The sequence below is a fragment of the Archocentrus centrarchus genome, unplaced genomic scaffold, assembly GCF_007364275.1.
Source record: "Archocentrus centrarchus isolate MPI-CPG fArcCen1 unplaced genomic scaffold, fArcCen1 scaffold_32_ctg1, whole genome shotgun sequence".
NCBI classification, from domain to species: Eukaryota; Metazoa; Chordata; class Actinopteri; order Cichliformes; family Cichlidae; genus Archocentrus; species Archocentrus centrarchus.
The window spans coordinates 653,377-672,678 of NW_022060260.1; the positions used below are offsets into that span (position 1 = coordinate 653,377).

A 19,302-nucleotide genomic window follows, 5' to 3' on the forward strand; every position below is an offset into this window, starting at 1 on the left:
AAAACTAAAAAATTCCAAAATGAGTCACTAATCCTACCTGAGCAGGTGCAAACTTATACAAAAAGTCTCCCTTTTGCAGAATAAACACAGACACACACACACACACACACACACACACACTCATACCTGTGAGTGTGAGCACTGTTTCAGTGTGTTGTGATGCCGCTGCCACTCCAAATCTAATCTGCCTCCTCCTCCTGCTGACACCACTGTGTGCTCAGAAAATATAGAGAACATCATATATGAAATTATATGATTAAAAATTACTTTTGCTTTTAGGAGGGTTCAGTTTGATGAAGCTCTTTTTGCTTTACAAACTAAAACTTGTCTCCATCTGTTTACCTGTAGAGAGAATTTCCAAAGATGTATGATGGATATTAAAATCATCTCTGAGCATGTTAGAATTTAATATTGTAGAACTGCAATTAAAACAAGCCCAAACAGTGGGTTCATACTCTTTCATTTTGTTCTTATTCAAGCCATTCTTATTCCTGGGACATCAAATAATGTTGTTTCCCCAAAGCTGCCAGCGGGTCTCATTCTTCAGTGCTTCAGGTTAGCGCACTGAGAAGGGTCTGTTATGAAGGGATGTATTTGAACCCAAATCAGTCATTTCTGAACTAATCGAGTTGATTTTAGTGCTAAAATCTGACAAGAAATTGAAACTGAAAGTAAAAAATGAGTAAAAACTAAATGACAGAGCTAATTTGACTGTGCTCTGCCAAACCCCCAACCTCCTCAAGCCTAGCAGACAGCTAGCAGCTACAGCCGCCTGTGTCACCATCCACCTGTCAGTCAGAGAGGCCACGCCCCTAATAATACACACCTAAAACAGGTAAGTTATAGAAACATCCTCCCCCAAATGGCTGTTATGAAGGGGGAAATTATCCACAGCGACCAAAGCAGTTTCTGTATCAGCTGTAAACATGTTTATTTCTGCTAGAAAGTTTTAACGTGGGAGTCTATGGGGACTGACTCACTGCTGCCTCTGCTGGACAGCAGAGGAACTGCAGCTTTTGGTTGTTGCTTGGTGATCACGGATGTCTGAGGGCTGATTGTTGCTGTAAAAGAGTCAGTGGGTCATTCTGCACTAATGGTTTAACTCAATGTCTCCAGTCTGTAGAAGGAGGAGCTCCATTCATCATCAGCCATGCAGGTCGATCAAACACCTCTGAGATCAATGGCACGCCTCGCCACTTCAGGGTGCTCACTGCACGCAGCCATGCCCCTTTAACCACCCTGACTGCACACACAGAAGAGCCATCCCACCAATTTGTCTGTGCATGTCAGATCACTATAATTAAGCATTATTGATCATGGATTCAATTAACTTCATTAACGTGGGCTGCACTGCTGATTGCAGAGAGACAGAAATGAGGGAGGGAGTTAAGGTGGAGATTATCAGATCTCATCATGAAGCAGCAGAGGGGACAACGGTTACAAAACCACTGTTCTCTGACCCGTGTCTCGCTACACACAGTGTGTCATTGGGCGCTGGTCCTGATGTAGTGTACTGTTTTTTATGCCTGAAAAGTCTGTATTGGCAGATCCTGTTCCGACCTCTATGGTTTGTGCTTGGTTTCACTTTCACTCTCTAATCAGGTTCAGGCAGTAAAGCTACTGAAATTGTACCTTTCACCACTTTAACCCGTTCTATGAAGATTTGGTGAGTCAGGAGTGATGATAACCTGGCTTTGCGAGTTTTCTTTAACTGATGCACACCAGCAGCTTTGACATTACACGGGTACAATGACGGGGGTGTAAAAGGAGGCGGTCCCTCATGTTGGTAATAATCAGCAGCTAATAATGAAAGATTTACCTGTGGAGCAGGTGAGGGGTTGTCTGATTTTAATCACCATAGAGAGGTTAAAGAATTTGCCTATTTCCAAAATGGCCACTGAGAGGAAGTCTGCTGCTTGCTCTCCCTGTGAACACAGCAGTCCTACAGTCCAGGTTTTAGTTTGGCCTTTGTGGGGAAAATGAGCTGAAGGGGTCTGAAAGGCCCAAAACAACAGTGTGCAGGTCAGAACGCTGTCAGGGCAACACGTGAAAAAGGCGTTCGCGGTGGTGCACGCGGACAGTGATGGTCCCATTTCTGTTAGCGGCATCAGCTGGAAGAAGGTTCGGTGTCTGTAGCATGAACGTTCTCAAGACTCTTTAGAAGAAACACTTCACCCACGATCTTCTTCCGACCCTAACCGACAGCTTTACGTTCTTAACCAAACATCGAATGACACTTCAACTGAAGTCTGAAAGGAAAAAGTAGAATGAAAATAGGAAGAGGACCAAATGATTCATTCCACCTGCACCCACACTCCAAATCTTCACTCCATGGACACGATCGGTGGATGTGATGAAAGATAACGTTCATGTACACAAAAAAATAAGAAGGAGAGATTCAATAATGTTGTATTTCACAAACTGCTCAGTGCCAGGTTCACAGTAATGAAGTAAGTGTGATCTCTGTCTGAGTCTTTAGGGTTCTCTTTATCAACAAACTGAGGCCAGCCCCGCTCACAACACAGTGATGAGGACACACACACACACACACACACACAGTTATATAAACACGATAAACTGCTTCCTAACATGAGAACAACAGACTCACAAAGCACACTGAGTGTGCACAAAAGAAAAAAGTTTCAGAGATGAAAAGCCAAAAATTCAAAGCTATTTAAAATAGAGCCATCAGAGACACGTGCAGCATCAAGATTCACATCAACTAAACATGTTACAGTTGTTAAAATTATGAAAAAAAGTGTATAAAGAGGGGTCAAAGAAGAAAGCGATGCAGCTTTCTGCCTTCAAGGAGGACCAGCCTGCAGCTTCCTGTATGACAGTCTCAGGCTGAGCTGTGATTGGTGCAGAGTCAGCAGTCCTGATTTATATTCAGCACCATGAAAGGTCTTAACATCAGTTCAAAAACAGCTGAACAATGAATGGACATAAAAATGAGGACACGCTCTGGGATTTGTGAGCTGTTTGAGTTCCTTGATTGAGTGATTTACAGTTATTTCCTGTTAAGGCGGCAGTTTGTGGTTTGGTTCAGGAATCATGTGGAAGTCCTCATTCTCCTGGAAAAAAGGAACAAAAGGTGTGGAGCTTTTTTACTCCTCTGAGATCAAACCAGCTTCTCCACCCTGCTGATCCTTCATCTGCAGCTCGCTCTGCTAATTAAAAGAGCACCTGCATACCTGGTGTGTTTGACCCCACCTCCCCCTACTGCAGCAGTGTGTGTGTGTGTGTGTGTGTCTGTGTACACATTGATCTCAGTATCCTGTGTCACATTCTGGGCCCAAGCCAACAGCCATGGGGATCATTTCTGTGTGTGTGTGTGTGTGTGTGTGTGTGTGTGTGTGTGTGTGTGTGTGTGTGTGTGTGTGTGTGTGTGTGTCCTCATTTTTGACTTCACTCCAGGACCTCAGTCTCTCCTCTTCTTCCTCTTTGGTTTACAGGATAGACTGTACAGCAGAGTGATGCATTAATTGCTCCAGTAAAATCAGAGCTGGATGACATTTGACCCCTCACACTCCCCGTCACACTTTGATGACATCACTGAGTATCACAGACTGCTGTTAGACCTGATTAAAGTCCTGAATAAAGTATTTAAAGAACCAAACTCTCTGTAAAAAAGGAAGAATTTTTCAGATGCTGCATTTAAACTTTGGTCCTTTAGAGACTGAAGGTCTGTGTGACTCAAACTCTGATCTTCTCATATCCTCTGAAGAACTCTGCTATAAATTTGATCCAAATACACAACATTTCTTTAAACAACTCCAGTCGTGAATTTTAGCAAAAGCTCATCAGCATCATTCACTTCCTGTCCCCCACAAACAGCTGCTGTGGTGATGCTGACAGAGGACAGTTTGAGAAATCAGCTCTGAGTTCCTCACCTGTTCCATCCTGTCCATCAGAGAGGTCACATTAGAAGCTGAATGCATGAAGGAAGGTTTGGAAAGTGGAATGTGAGCAGGGGAGTGGAAATCAGCTCGTGCTGCGACGCCACGCCTCAGACTAACACACGGGAACTGGACCTCCTGCAGGTTCAATGGTTAGAATAAAAATCCAGCAGACACACGGAGGAGATGATCAGAGGCTGAAGGACCTGTTTCACTGGGTTTGGTACAAAGACTCAAACATTGTGGGACGAGCTCAGAGTGACAGGAAGGGGAAATGATTTCCAAAGAAACTCCAGAGCTGCTTCTGCTGAATCCAGGAGGACGCCGTTAGGATGACATGAACAATAATTCAATCCAATTCAGTTTTATTTATATAGCGCCAAATCACAACAAACAGTCGCCTCAAGGTGATTTATATCGTAAAGACCCTACAATAAAACAGAGAAAACCCAACAGTCAGAACGACCCCCTATGAGCAGCACTTGGTGACAGTGGGAAGGAAAAACTCCCTTTAACAGGAAGAAACCTCCATCAGAACCAGGCTCAGGGAGGGGGGGTCATCTGCTGAGAGGGGAGAGAGACAGAATAAAAGAATTAACCTCAGCTTTTAAATGAGGAGGAAGATAACACTGATCTGGAAAACACACACACACACACACACTTCTGAATTCCTAAAACTGTTTTCACCACTAATTTCACGTTAACTGCATTTAAATCAAACGAGGCTCCACAAAGTTTTGTTTTGTGTCGTTTTGCTCTTTGTTCCGTGGTTTTTACACAAATCCCCGTCTCTGACCTGAGACAGCTGTTTGTGCCATTCAGAGGATCATTTCTACATTTTATCACTAAAAGCATGGCAGAGAGATTTGCTAAATGTTCCCAGCAAAGACCTTTGACTCTAATTTTTCCAACATTCACACTGGCTTGGGAAAAATAATATAAATAAGCACATATGAAGTCATTTGCATATGTATGCATAAAGTGTCTGTGAGTAATAAGCTGAGGAAGTTTGCAGGTGAAATCTGTTACTTCACATTTGTGTGGGGTTGCAGGTGGAGCAGAGCAGGAAGTTGATCTGTGAGCTGTCACACAAAGGTATACATGAGCTGATGGATGGTGCTGCAGAATAAAACTTATTATGACACTGCAGATACTGTAACGCTGAAGCCACGCTGCTTTGAGGATTAGCGTTCTGAGGCCATGGTTCTCAGCCAGCACCCAGGGTCTTGTTCCTGAGGGAGGGGAATGGAGACTGACAGATGGAGGGATGCTGTGTCTGCAGTGATGTGGATGCCTCCAGGTGAAGCTGTTTCTTTACTGGTTGATCTATGTTCCCACCCTCAGCGATGACCATGAGCTGTGGGTACTGACTGAGAGAATGAGATTGAGGAAGCAGCAGAAATGAGCTTCCTATGAAGGATGTTTATGAGATAGGGTGAGGAGCTCAGAGTAAAGGCTCCTCCACATCAAAAGGTTGAGATGGTTCAGCATATGTCCAGCATGCCTCCTGGACCCTCCTAGGTGAGATGTTTCATGTCCAACTGGGAGGAGGCCCTGGGGCAGATATAGGACCCGCCGCACAAATGATGTCTTTCAGCTGCTCTGGGAATGCCAGAAGAGCCGGAGGTGGTGTCTGGGAGAGGGAGGTCTCAGAGTCTGAGCTTAGATGTAACGGGATATGATGTCATATGAACAGATGCAGGTAACTGTGATTGCAGCCTGTCCAGTGCATTTAATCTATATTTTACTGTAAGCCAAAATGTTTGCCTGTCTTCATGCTCCATGGAGACGGATGAAGCTTCTCCTCTTCCTCAGCATGTGTCTCCACACAGAAATATTGATTCTCACAAAGGCAGCTCAGTTTCTCACGCTGATGTTTGGCCTTGATGAGCGCTCTGGGCTGCTGTGTGCTCTGCATTGTTCTCTTATGCAGCTGTTGTTTGGGCTGATTCGCACCAGATGGCGAGTACATGTGGGTGCACTCGCTGCACGTATGTACGGGTGGCAGCTCGAGACAGACGGAGGGAGAGATGAGGAGGCTCAGAGAGGAACCACGTGTTTTTGTGTCCATACGCATTAAAATATAGGTAGCTTTAATGCTTTAATCCAACAAAAGGTGACATTACCACACGCAGCATCAGCAGCAGGTCATGTGACCGTATGCTTTTAAAGTGCACACTGTGGCGTGTTTGAAGCGTTCGAGGTGCCTCCTGAAAACAGAGCTCCTGAGCTTTGCTCGAGGCACAGAGCTGTTACACTAAAGCACATACAGTACGAGTGTGTGTGTGTGTGTGTGTGTGCGCGTGTGTGTGTGTGATGGCTCGGGGATATCTGTGTCTCTCTGCATCTGTTTATCCTACGGCAGTGTTGTATCATTGCCGATGGCAAACAGCAGCCTGACAATGACAAAGACTCCTCTCTGTTTTGCTGCTGATGCAGTACACACACACACACACACACACACACACACACACACACACACACACGCACACGGTGCTGGCAGGTTGTGCAGATACTTGTGGAACTCCAGGCAGGAAGTGGAGTTTTGTTTTAATCACTTTGCTCAGATTTCTTTTTCCCACTGAGCAAAAACTTGTTCAAAGCCTGAAGGAAAAAACGACTTTTACAGACGTCAGAGTGACGGTGAGATCTTTTCTCAGTGTCTCGTCTTGGCTGAGAAGTAGCTCCAAACACCATGCAGACATAACCTCGCCATCAGCTGGACGTCGTCCTTGAAGTTTCTAGCAGGGGGAAGTGTACAAGAATGAATTGATAGCATCTTTTTATTGATTAGAACAAAATGAAACAAGCAAAATATTGTGGCCTATGAGGAGAGAGAGAAACTGGTGGAAAAGAATCCACCATGAGGAAGACTAGAATTTGTAACCTCCTGCTCTGGAGTGCCAGCGAGCTGGAGATGCTGATCATGCAGCACACAGAGAGCACATTTACACACACTTCCTGTCCAGGTTAAATCCTTATATCGTTCTTTTCTACTCTGAGCACTCAAAGCACTTCATACAACATGTTTGCATTTATACATTCATACAAGCACTCAGTGCTTTCTATCTAACATTCACACTTGCCCAAGGATACTTTAACTTGCAGACTGGAGCAGCCAGGAATTAAACCACCAACCTTCTGATTAGTAGATGACCTGCTCTACCTCCTGAGCCACAGCCACCTGTTTAACAACCAAATCAAATGTCAATCTGATGTATTAATAAACAAAGACGGTGATTTTCTTCTTTCACTGGAATGATGTGATCAGCGTTTGCTGCTTTTTAAGGGACCGGACCTCTGATGATGTCAGCGTCTGTCCGTCTGCGGCTGAGTTTGGAGCGTGTGTGTCCATGCAGCTTATTTTGTGTCTCTGCAGAAGAGATTGTGGTTACAGACGCACTCACTGTGTGTTCACAGACCAGGTCAGAAGAGTGATGCAGGAGCGCTCTGACCTCCACACACACTCCTCTTCTTTGTAGTGTGTGTGTGTGTGTGTGTGTGTGTGTGAGTGTGTGTGTGTGTGTGTGTGTGTGTGTGTGCGCACTAAGCCAGAATCATAAAGTGTGAGTTTCTCATCTGTTTCTGATGGACTTATTAACCAAAGAAAACATTCATAGCTGCACAGCGAGGTGACAGAATGATTTGTCTTGATGCATCTTTTCTCTGTATGATTTCCACTGTATTCTTCTTAAACTGGGGGATTTGAATATAAATGGAAAGCCTCGAGCCGTCTCCCTGCAGCTAAACTGTAAATAATAACTCTAAACTTTTTTCTAATCTTCTGTAATTGAAGCAAATGGGTTTTGCAGGGAGAGATTTGTCGCAGGGAAACGTACATACATTTTTTTTTATTTACGAGGAGGCGAGGGCTGAGCAGTGTAATGAGTGAACACGCATGCTTAATTTAAATGGCGAGTGTGTCTGTTAGGGAATGCATTAGAGTCTGCAGAAGAAGCGTAAGACATATTAATTGACAGACAGGAACCGCTGTCTCCGAGGTTGATACAAGTAATTTATTACTTCAGAAACGAATGCCACCGCCAGAATGTGCTTCATTAATTTCAAATTTAGTTTTAATTTCAAGCTGTTGCCCCTTGAGAAGAATAAGGTGGCAAGTTGTGTTTGAAGAGACATTTTTCCCCTCTCCCTCACTTCATCTTTCTCTTTCCATCCTCCATCTCTCTCCGGTTGGCTCCCACTGATTTTCTGCAGAACAAAGACCTGAGGGTGGAGGGAGGAGGGAAGGGGGTGCTGACTCGGTTCCAATGAGAAAACAATGTCAGTGTGAAGGAGGGAAGTTAGAACACAAGTCCTGTTTATGGGAGTAAATACTTCATCTGTGAATGTCACTGAATGATTGCTCTGTCTGTGCACAAATTATGAGCGCCTGTGCTGTCTATCACTTCCTGCTGGGTAAAGAAACAGATATAAAGATCCTGGCTGTTTCACTCAGAAACGAACTAGAATAGAATAGAATAGAACTTTATTGTCATTATACATACGACAAAATTAATCATTATACAACAAATTATATAATGACATTCCGTCATGATATAACGAAATTGCGTTCGGAACAACCATCCAGAGAAGAACAGACAAGACTAACATAGAGAGATGGGTGTCTGCTGCTGCCACACTGGCACCGCCGCTACAATCAGTCCCCGGAAAAGGAAACAAACACACATCATGGGGTAGTTAGGTTAAAAAAAAAGTCATCTTGAGCACCGTACCAGGGTCCAAAAAAAAACACCTTAGCAAAGCATATTTGCACATTTTAAAGCCAGGATAGCAATATGGTGGGGAAGGGGGGGATGCAGATGGAGAGGAGAGGAGAGGGTGGGGGCATTGTGGAGCCAGATGCCAGCTCCTAGCCAAAACAGACTACTAGATAAAACTATATATATTTATGTGAAACCAACCTAAAGGAGGTAAAAAGAAAATCTGGAAGAACACAGGAAATGTATGCAATGTAAGAAAATAATAATAAAATACTTTACTCTGGCTCAAAGCAACGTGCCGTCAGATAACAGCACTTCATGGTGCGTGTGCCCCTCACACACACATTAAAGGTTCTTCAGGGAAAAACTGAGCGCTCGTTTTTGGGTGTTTATAGGTTTGATCCTGCTTCAGGGTAATACCAGCAATTCATTCAAATGCACGTCTCAATCAAATCAGTCAGAAGATTTTTCATCATGTACACCTTTATGTTGCAAGTGCAGTCCTAACAAATCTCTCTCTGTGTTTGTTCTTCTTTTTGCAGCATACGTCCCTGAAGATGAGAAGGAAGCAGCTCTGTTGGATGAAGACCTGGATGGAGAAGACTCGGCTCAGGAAGGGGAAGAGCCTGCTGCCAAGCTCCTGTGTCCAGATAAGGACTTCCTTCTCAAGGAGCGGCCAGGATCCGCCAGCTTCCACGACTCCCCCAACGCTGCTGACTTATCTGGTCAGGAGCTGGACAGTGAGTCCCACCTGAGTGAATCCAGTGACAGAATGTCTGACTTTGAAAGCTCCTCACTTAAAAATGAGGATGATATCCTCCACTCTAAAGACCCCTCCAATGCCCTGTCACCATCCTCCTCTTCTACCATGATGGCTGTCGCCAACGCCGCTGTCACTGCTGCTGGAGAAGAGGCTATACTGGCCGCATCAGGATCTGTAGCTGACAGCCTGGAGAAGATGAAGGCCATTTACACCTCCTTTCTCACCAATTCCTATTGGTCCACTCTGAACCTGAACCTGAGTCAGCCCCCGGCAGAGAAACCCCCCCGGAGCCACAGCAGCAGCAGCAGCAGCAGCAGTAGTAGCAGCAGCTGTGGAAGTGGAGGCTATGACTGGCACCAGACAGCCATGGCTAAAACCCTCCAGCAGGTCTCTCAGAACCACCATGGCAGAATGGGGCTGGTTCAACACCCTACGGTGGCCGTGACCACGCCGCCGACAGAACCAAACCTCTTTAGTACGGTCCAGCTGTACCGGCAGAGCTCCAAGCTCTACGGCTCCATATTCACTGGTGCCAGCAAATTCCGCTGTAAGGATTGCAGTGCGGCATACGACACGCTGGTGGAGCTCACAGTGCACATGAATGAGACAGGCCACTACCGCGACGATAACCACGAGACAGATGGCGAGGGAGCTAAACGGTGGTCAAAACCCAGAAAACGGTCTTTGCTAGAGATGGAGGGGAAAGAGGACGCACAGAAGGTTCTGAAGTGCATGTACTGCGGACACTCATTTGAATCCCTTCAGGACCTGAGCGTCCACATGATCAAGACGAAACACTACCAGAAAGTGCCTCTGAAAGAGCCTGTTACACCTGTGGCAGCTAAGATTATTTCTTCTGCTCGAAAGAGAGCCCCTCTTGAACTAGACATCCCCAGCTCACCGGACTCTAATGGAGGCACCACCCCGAAGCCCACCTCCCTCACTGACTCCAGTGATATACTCCAAAAGGTCACCAACCCTTACATCACACCCAACAACCGCTATGGACACCAAAACGGTGCCAGCTATGCCTGGCAGTTTGAATCCAGGAAGTCACAGATCCTCAAATGCATGGAGTGTGGCAGCTCTCACGACACACTGCAAGAGCTCACGGCTCACATGATGGTGACAGGACACTTTATCAAAGTCACCAACTCTGCTATTAAGAAAGGAAAACCAATTATAGAGTCATCCACCCCAGCACCAACATCCATGCATTCAGCAGCTGAAGAAAAGGTGCAGTCTGTCCCCCTGGCTGCCACCACCTTCTCCCCTCCACCTGCCCCAGTACCTCCTCCAACCAGCATCTCCCCCATTCCTATGGTTATAGAGATAAAGAAAGAGGCAAAGGAGGAGGAGTGCACTACAGAGTCCATTCTGAATAATGGTAATGATATGAGCAAGGAGAAGAAGGCTGGAGGTGAGGAGGAGGCTGAGGAAAAGTTTGATATTACTTCAAAATATAGCTATCTGACTGAAGAGGATCTGGAGGAAAGTCCAAAGGGGGGTCTTGATATCCTCAAGTCCTTGGAGAACACAGTGACCTCAGCCATCAACAAGGCCCAGAATGGAGCTCCCAGCTGGGGAGGATATCCCAGTATCCATGCTGCCTATCAGCTCCCAAACATCATGAAGCTGTCTCTGGGTAACTCTGGAAAGAGCTCCCCACTTAAATACATGTTCCCTGGAGGGGAGATCCTCTCTCCCACTGCCAAGAGCCAGCCGCTGATCTCGCCTCCAAGCTGCCAGACCTCCCCACTACCTAAAAACAATTTCCATGCTATGGAGGAACTTGTCAAGAAAGTGACAGAGAAGGTAGCTAAGGTGGAGGAGAAAATGAGAGAGCCAGCAGTTGTTGTGAGGGGTTCTCCTCTGAGGCACACCACCCCTTCACCATGCAACAGCGAGGCAGGGGAGACAGCCCGAGGACAGTCCCCCAAAGAAAACCAACCTGGAGGCTGTAAAACTCCTGAGAACACAAGTGCAGAAGAAGAAAATGCAGCCAGTCACAGAGACGCAAATGGAGACATTTCCACAAAGGACTCGGTGGAGAATGGCGTCGAGTCCACGGCTGTGACCTCTCCGCTGCCCACCGCTCTGTGTGGCAGCACGGCCATCATCACAGACCATCCACCTCCAGAGCAGCCATTTGTGAACCCTCTGAGCGCGCTGCAGTCCGTCATGAACGTCCACCTGGGGAAAGCCGCCAAGCCCGCCCTGCCCTCCCTGGACCCCATGAGCATGCTGTTCAAGATGAGCAACAGCCTGGCTGAGAAAGCAGCAGTGGCTGCTTCTACACCACCAGCACAGACCAAAAAGACCAGTAACGAGCATTTAGAACGCTACTTCTACCAGCAGCATCTAAATAATGACCAGCCGATAGATCTCACCAAAGGAAAAAATGCTGACAAAAGCAGCAACTCTTTGGGGTCGACGTCTCTCTCTTCCACCACCTCCACCCCGTCCTCAGTATCTCCCTCTTCCACCGTCAGCATGACCAAAGCCTCAGCTGCAGTAGCTTCCTTCATGTCCACATCCCCCCTGAGAGAAAATGCCCTCTCAGATATCTCAGACATGCTGAGGAACCTCACAGAAAGTCAGGCTGTCTCCAAGTCCTCCACACCAACTAGCCAATCTGAACGCTCTGACATCGACGGCATCACGCAGGAAGAGACCGAAGATGTTTCACCTGCCCAGAAGCGTAAAGGTCGCCAGTCCAACTGGAACCCTCAGCATCTCCTCATCCTACAGGCCCAGTTTGCTTCTAGTCTGAGACAAACAAATGATGGCAAATACATGATGTCGGACCTGAGCCCACAGGAAAGAATGCACATCTCCCGCTTCACTGGTCTTTCCATGACAACCATATCCCACTGGCTGGCGAATGTCAAGTATCAGCTGAGGAGAACCGGTGGCACAAAGTTCTTGAAGAACTTGGATTCTGGCCACCCGGTGTTTTTCTGCAGTGACTGCGCATCTCAGATTCGCTCACCATCCACCTACGTCAGCCATCTGGAGTCCCACCTGGGCTTTCGCCTGCGAGACCTGGCGAAGCTTTCTGGGGAGCAGCTGCTCAGCCAGATATCCCAGCAGCACCACCACCAACGCCATCCCAAAGGACTTTCTGAGAAATTGTTCTCCAACCTTCACCCATCCAGCCACCCTTTACCGTCCTCACTCCCCACATCCCTCCCGTCTTCCTTACCCATCTCCCTGTCCTCATCCTTGACCACATCTCTGCCCTCCACCAAGTCACCGTCACCCTCTCCCGAGGATGACGACAGTGGCGCCCTCTACCAGTGCAAGCTCTGCAATCGGACATTTGCGAGTAAGCACGCGGTTAAGCTTCACCTGAGCAAGACACATGGGAAGTCCCCTGAGGACCACCTCATGTATGTGTGCGAGCTGGAGAAACAGTAGCACCGGCTCGCTTGTCGTCTCTTTGACAGACATGAACTAATGACGAAGGATGACTGAAGTGTTGGGACTGCACAAAGATCCAACTACTGCTCTGAGTTTCGGCACATGGTTTTACACTTTGTGTTGTAGCAGTTTTTTTTATTTTATTATGTACGATGTAGACTGACTCTGGCCACCTTTGTGATCTCTTTTCACACAAACTTTTTTTTTTTGTGTTTGTTTAAAAAAAAGGGAAAAGTTGGGGGGGGGGGGGGGTGGCAGCTGGGGCAGTTACAGTATATGAAGTTAAAAAAAAAGCTCTAAAATGAAGTGTTTGTATTTTGAGATTTGTGTAAATGGAATTATGTTGTTTTTATATTTTGGCATCACTGAGGTGTGATAAGCTGCATGCATAAAGAAAAAGTTTAGTTCAACATTTTAGAACTAAACCTGGTGCACTTTTCATGGTTTCTTTTCTCTTTTCACTCTTGACTGCTCTATCTTCTGTTTGATTATTTTTGGTGCTGAGGCAGCATTTAAAATTTAACCCTCTGAGTACGTCAAAGCACTTCTGCACCAAACATCTAAACACTGTTGACTCAAGATCAGAGATCGGGAATTTATCAAGACTATTGTGAGAATTAGACATGGACTGTGTCCCAGACAGAGAATATGTTGAGTCTTGGACATTTTTTAATAGCAGGTCCTCCACTCAGTGCAGGACCTTCATCTCACAGGACGTGACACAAACATTGCAGCTTTGTGAATAAAAAAAAGTTTCCTTTGGTTGATCAGGGGCCTCTATTAATTCAGGTCTGTGTAAAATATGTACATAAAACATATGACTTATCCTGTCTAAATTATGCATCGTTTCTATATTTTTAATTTAAAGGACTATGACTATTTGCTGGCACACAGTATATGAAGACATAAATAAATTGTTTTGCACAATAGTTTTATAAATGTGTTATTTAATCAAAGGATACAGAAAAAAAGGGAGAACGCAAACGAAGGACAACAGGTGAATCTTTTTATTCCCGACTCGTGCTCAAAGGGTTAAAGACTCTTTTTATCCGACATGTGTGAGAAGAGTGATAAGATATTAGAGGCTGTACAAAAAGATGTTCCTTTATGAAGATGTTTCACATGTAAACTGTTATTTATAAGCACTCTGGGTTGTTTCATATCTCTGAATGCCTTTTTTTTTTTTTTTGTTCTGTGTAATTAGTCGGCCATGATTCCTCTGCAGCTTTATCTTTTTGGGATATGAAAGGTAACCATGGCTACACTAACCTCCTGAGTGACAGGTTCGGCTGCATTTTTGGCAGTTAATTTGCTGAAGTAACTGACAGCTGCCAGTGTGGAGAAAGAAGAAGAAAAAATCCTTATGTGTAAAATATGGGCATGTAAACAGCACAGACACTGTTATGCATTCTGTGCCGGTCGTCTTTTCACTTCCTTCTGTTGTTTTTTTGTTGTTGTTGTTCTTGACAATGAACCCCATTATATGACTTCATATAACCTTGTTTTCTACTGCAGCATTAAAAAAAGGAAACTGTTTTTTTGCAATAATGTGTGTGTGTGTGTGTGTGCACTGTGTGTCGTGGCTATCAATTATGTGTGTGCTGTGCGGTCCCTAATGAGCACATTAGACCGGGAGTGTGTCAGCGTCTGTCTGTGACGAGCTGCAGACTAGTTTACAGTGAGTGGCAGCAGCAGGCGTGTGGGAGACAAACACACACACACACACACAGTCAGACACCATGATTGTGGCACTTCCCTGTAGCCTCTTCCGTTATCCTGGTGCCTTAGAGGAGCTCGGTCTCGTGGATCACGTTAGCTGCTGAAGGCAGGCTAACCACCTCTAACCATCACCTGCCTGCACTTCCACTCAGATTTTATTTGTTAGCAAGAAAGCAACAGTTAGCCAGCTAGTGCTTACTTAGCTAGGCTCCATGGATCTGGTGATGGTCAGTCTGTAACATTAGTTGATGAAGTCATGTGAAAATGGCCCTCACGTACACGCCACCATCCTGTGGAGGGGGTGTATGTGATGGTTTTGAGTCTCGTCTGTGTCGTGCTGCGAGCTGCCCATTGGTGACGTTTGTGATGAGTGTGCTCACTGCTCACTGAAGACAGCCACCGAGGCACTAGCAGCATAAACGTCTCATTCTTTGGAATTAGTGGAAACCCTGTACCGAGTTTAAAGGTCTTGTGACGATGGCACCTGGACTTCATTTAGGTTCTTGAAGACATCTCACCTCACACGGGCAATCCCAGTTATTGAACCTCTGTTGGAGTTCTTACTTCGGAGATGGTGCTGAGATGGTTTTAAGAACTAAGAAGCCTTTTGGAGGAGAGGTGAGACATAAACCTAAAGAAGTCATACTCAGACATTTCATCCTCTAACAGTCCTCAGGCTGTTACAGGAACCAGAGAGTCGGGGAAGGGTGCGTTACAATCCAGCAGGTCTAATACAAGTTTATCTGAACAAAGCTCAAAGTGGAGCTGTTCTTCAAACTTCCTGTCGTATACAGATATGTTAGACCAGGGGTTTCAAACTCCAGGCCTCGAGGGCCGGTGTCCTGCAGGTGTTAGATGTGTCCCTGCTTCAACACACCTGAGTTAAATATAGGAATCATCAGCAGGACTCTGGAGAACTTGACTGCATACTGAGGAGGTAAATCAGCCATTTGATTCAGGTGTGTTGGATCAGGGACACATCTAAAACCTGCAGGACACCGGCCCTCGAGGCCTGGAGTTTGAGACCCCTGTGTTAGGCCACCTGTCATAAAAAACAACATAATATTTTAGAAATGTGTCAAAAGTGCAGTGACATGACTGTTACAGAAAGGCATATTTCTTTTATATTTAAAAGAACAGTCTCCTGCACCTTCCTGGCCAAAGAATGGTAAAATATTATTACTTTTATAGTTAAATCAATATCTACAATATTACCAACATTTATTTACTATTAGATGACAATGAGAAGTTTTCCTTTAGGAAAAGAAGCAATAAAATGCCGTGAAACACCTCGCAACAAATAAAACTGTATTATGGGATAATTGTGCATTAAATATCAAAAGTAAAAATAATTCCATAAAAAAATCAACATTGAATGGATTATTGTTATTACTGCTTATGTTTAAGGTTGAGCTCATTTTAAATCATTTATATTCTCTTTACTGTCCAGCATCATATTCTATATATATCTCACAGTACAGGTCAAAAGTTTGGACACGCCCTCTAATTCAGTGGTTTTTCATTATTATTTTAAAGGTGTCTGCATTGTAAATTAATACTTAAGTCATCCAAACTATGAAGAAATACATATGGAATTATTTAGTAAATAAAGAAGTTTTAAACAAACCAGAATATGTTTTATATTTTAGATTATTCAGAGTAGGCACCTCTGCTTAGATGACAGCTTTGCACATCTTGGTATTTGCTCAGTCAGCTTTATGAGGCAGTCACCTGGAACAGCTTTCAGTAACAGCTGTGCCTGTCAAGAGTTAATTTCTTGAATTTCTTGCCCTCTTAATGTGTTTGAGACCATCAGTTGTGTTGTGAAGAGGTAGAGTTGGTATACAGTGAGTAGCCCTATTGAGTAATATTGTATTCAAGATTCAAGATTCAAGAAGTTTATTGTCATGTACACCGCAAAACACTGTGGTTATGCTGAGCAATGAAATTCTTACTTGCGACTGCTTTACAAACAATTGAAATAAGCAACTAAGTTAAAATAAAATTTAAGATTTAAGAACTAGTATATTAGTATATTGTAATCGAAATTATGGCAAGAACGACTCAACTAAGTAAAGAAAAACCACAGTCCATCATTACTTTAAGAAATGAACGTCAGTCAATCTGAAAAATTTCAAGAACTTTGGAAGTTTTCTCAAGTGCCGTCACAAAGACCATCAAACAATATGATGAAACTGACTCTCATCAGGACCGCCCCAGGAAAGGAAGACCAACCTCTGTTCCCCAGGATAAGATCATCAGAGTTACCAGCCTCTGAAACCACAAGTTAACAGCAGCCCAGATAAGAGCCCACCGACATGCTTCACAGAGTTCAAGTAGCACACACATCTCAACATCAACTGTTCAGAGAAGACTGCGTGAATCTGGACTTTATGGTCGAATTGCTGCAAAGAAGCCGCTTCTATTTTGAGATTTTTAGTTCCAAACACCATGTCTTTGTAAGACATAGGAAAGGTGAGTGGATGGTTCCTACATATGTACTTCCCACTGTGAAGTATGGGGAGGAAGTGTGATGGTGTGTGGGTGCTTTGCTGGTGACACTGTTGGTGATTTATTCAAAATCCAAGGTACACTTAACCAGCATGGCCACCGCAGCATTCTGCAGCAACATGCCATCCCATCTGGTTTGAGCTTAGTGGGCCAATCATTTATTTTTCAAAAGGACCCCAAACACACCTCCAGGCTCTGTAAGGGCTGTTTGACCAAGAAAGAGGGTGATGGAGTGCGGCGTCAGATGACCTGGCCTCCACGATCATCTGATCTAAGCCCAACTGAGATGGTTTAGGATGAGAGTGAAGGCAAAGCAGCCAACAAGTGCTCAGCACTGTTGGAAAACCATTTCAGGTGATGACCTCATGAAGCTGATTGAGAGAATGCCGAGAGTGTGCAAAGGTGTGATCAAAGCAAAAGGCGCCGACTTTGAAGAATCTAAAACCTAAAACATATTTAGGGTTGTTTAACACTTTCAAGTTTACTACATGATTCCTTATGTGCTCCTTCATAGTCTGGATGACTTCAGTATTAAATTACAGTGTAGGAAAAAAGAAAAATATTCAATGAGAAGGTGTGTCCAAACTTTTGACTGGTACTGTGTATTTGCAGTGATTGTCCTGTGAGGACCACGTCTCTCTGAAAAACACAGCTGTTATAAACACAGGCCTAGATCTTGATTTGAAAAAAAAAATAGTGTATGCTGTTGTTTACATTACAGTCAAACATTGATGTTCCTGTGAGTACAGCTGCACATTATTCAGAGGTTTAAGGTCCAGGGGACTGTAGCAAGAGGAAAATTGATGACAAACCCAAGAGAAGGATAATATGAATGGTAACCAAAGAGCCCAGAACAACTTCCAAAAAGAGGTGAACTCCAAGGTCAGATCGCACCATCCGTCTCTGTTTGAGTCAAAGTAGACTTAATGAAAAATGACCAAGGAGGACACCACTGTTGAAAGCAAATCATAAAAGATTTTCCAAAATTATTGACAAGCCACAGAGCTCCTGAGAGAACGTCCTCTGGACAGATGAGACAAAACTGGAGCTTTTTGGCAAATCACATCGGCTCTATGTTCAGTCGCACAAATGAAGCATGCAAAGAAATGAATGAATGAAACCCGAATGAATGAATCTGTGCAGGTACAATGAAATCTCGTGACCATCGACGCATTCTGGAGTGAAATGTGCCGCTCAGTGTCAGAAAGCTTTGCCTCAGTCACAGGTCGTGGGTCCTCCAACAGGATAATGAGCCAAACACAGCTAAAAACACCCAGGATGGCAAAACACTGGCCTATCCTGAAGTGGCCTCTATGAGCCCTGCCCTATTGAATCTATGTGGAAGGAGCTGAAACATGCAGTCTGGAGAAGGCAGCCTTCAAACCTGAGACAGCTGGAGCAGCTTGCTCATGGGCAGTGGGTCAGAATACCTGTCCACAGGTGCAGAAGTCTCACTGCGAGTTACAGAAATCACTTGATTGCAATGATTGCCTCAAAAGGTTGTGCAACAAAATATTAGTTAAGGGTACCATGATTAATTAACAGTTTCATTTTTTTTTTTAATAATTCTGTTGAACCATAATTCAAAAGCAATTTCTGATTTTCAAGAGTTAATTTTCTCTGTTTTTTAATGTATTTTTACTTTTGTCAGTTTCAAGTTATTTTAGTGATCTTTGTTTTCTTTCTTTAACAGGAAGTACCAACAGTCTTGTCCATAACAAGATAGAGAGAGCACAGGCCTCATGGACCCTGACCTTTGACCTTAAAAGAACTTTTGTTGTTCCATACACATTCTTTCAAATTACCAAAGATCGATGCAGCATTTCAAATGCATTTCCCAATTTCAACATCGAGATGTGGTATGTTGGCAATCGTAGATCCAAGATGGTGGAAATGATCCAGTCTCTCCAGAAAATGACTGTGATTAATTGTTCTCTTGTAATGCAATCTTTTTTTTTTTTTAGAGATGCTGATTGTCCCATCAAATGAAGAGCAGGCTGAAGCAAACAAATAACATAGAGACTGTCAATCATGCTGAGTGTGAGCTAGAAAGACTGCATCATCTGCAAATAGAAGTTTGCATATCAGGAAAGCCCCAACCGGTCTCAGCAGATGACCCCCCCTCCCTGAGCCTGGTACTGCTGGAGGTTTCTTCCTGTTAAAGGGAGTTTTTCCTTCCCACTGTCACCAAGTGCTGCTCATAGGGGGTCGTTCTGACTGTTGGGTTTTCTCTGTATTATTTTAGGGTCTTTACCTACAACATAAA

At 44.5% G+C, this 19,302-nt stretch overlaps 1 protein-coding gene across 2 annotated transcripts in view; it reads left to right on the forward strand.

Annotated features, from left to right (window-relative positions):
• tshz3b (teashirt zinc finger homeobox 3b) overlaps positions 1–13,019 on the forward strand; it is a 49,388-nt gene extending 36,369 nt beyond the window's left edge. Inside the window, exons 1-2 of one of the 2 annotated variants that reach the window (XM_030724162.1) lie at positions 9,615–9,638; positions 9,728–13,019. In XM_030724162.1, the coding sequence (XP_030580022.1) occupies positions 9,750–12,803 (3,054 nt within the window). In that variant the 5' untranslated portion in view covers positions 9,615–9,638; positions 9,728–9,749 and the 3' untranslated portion in view covers positions 12,804–13,019. Of the gene's footprint in view, positions 1–9,162 lie in introns of those variants that run through there. The other variant, XM_030724161.1, reaches the window with a different exon arrangement.
• The last annotated feature ends 6,283 nt before the right edge of the window (positions 13,020–19,302 follow it).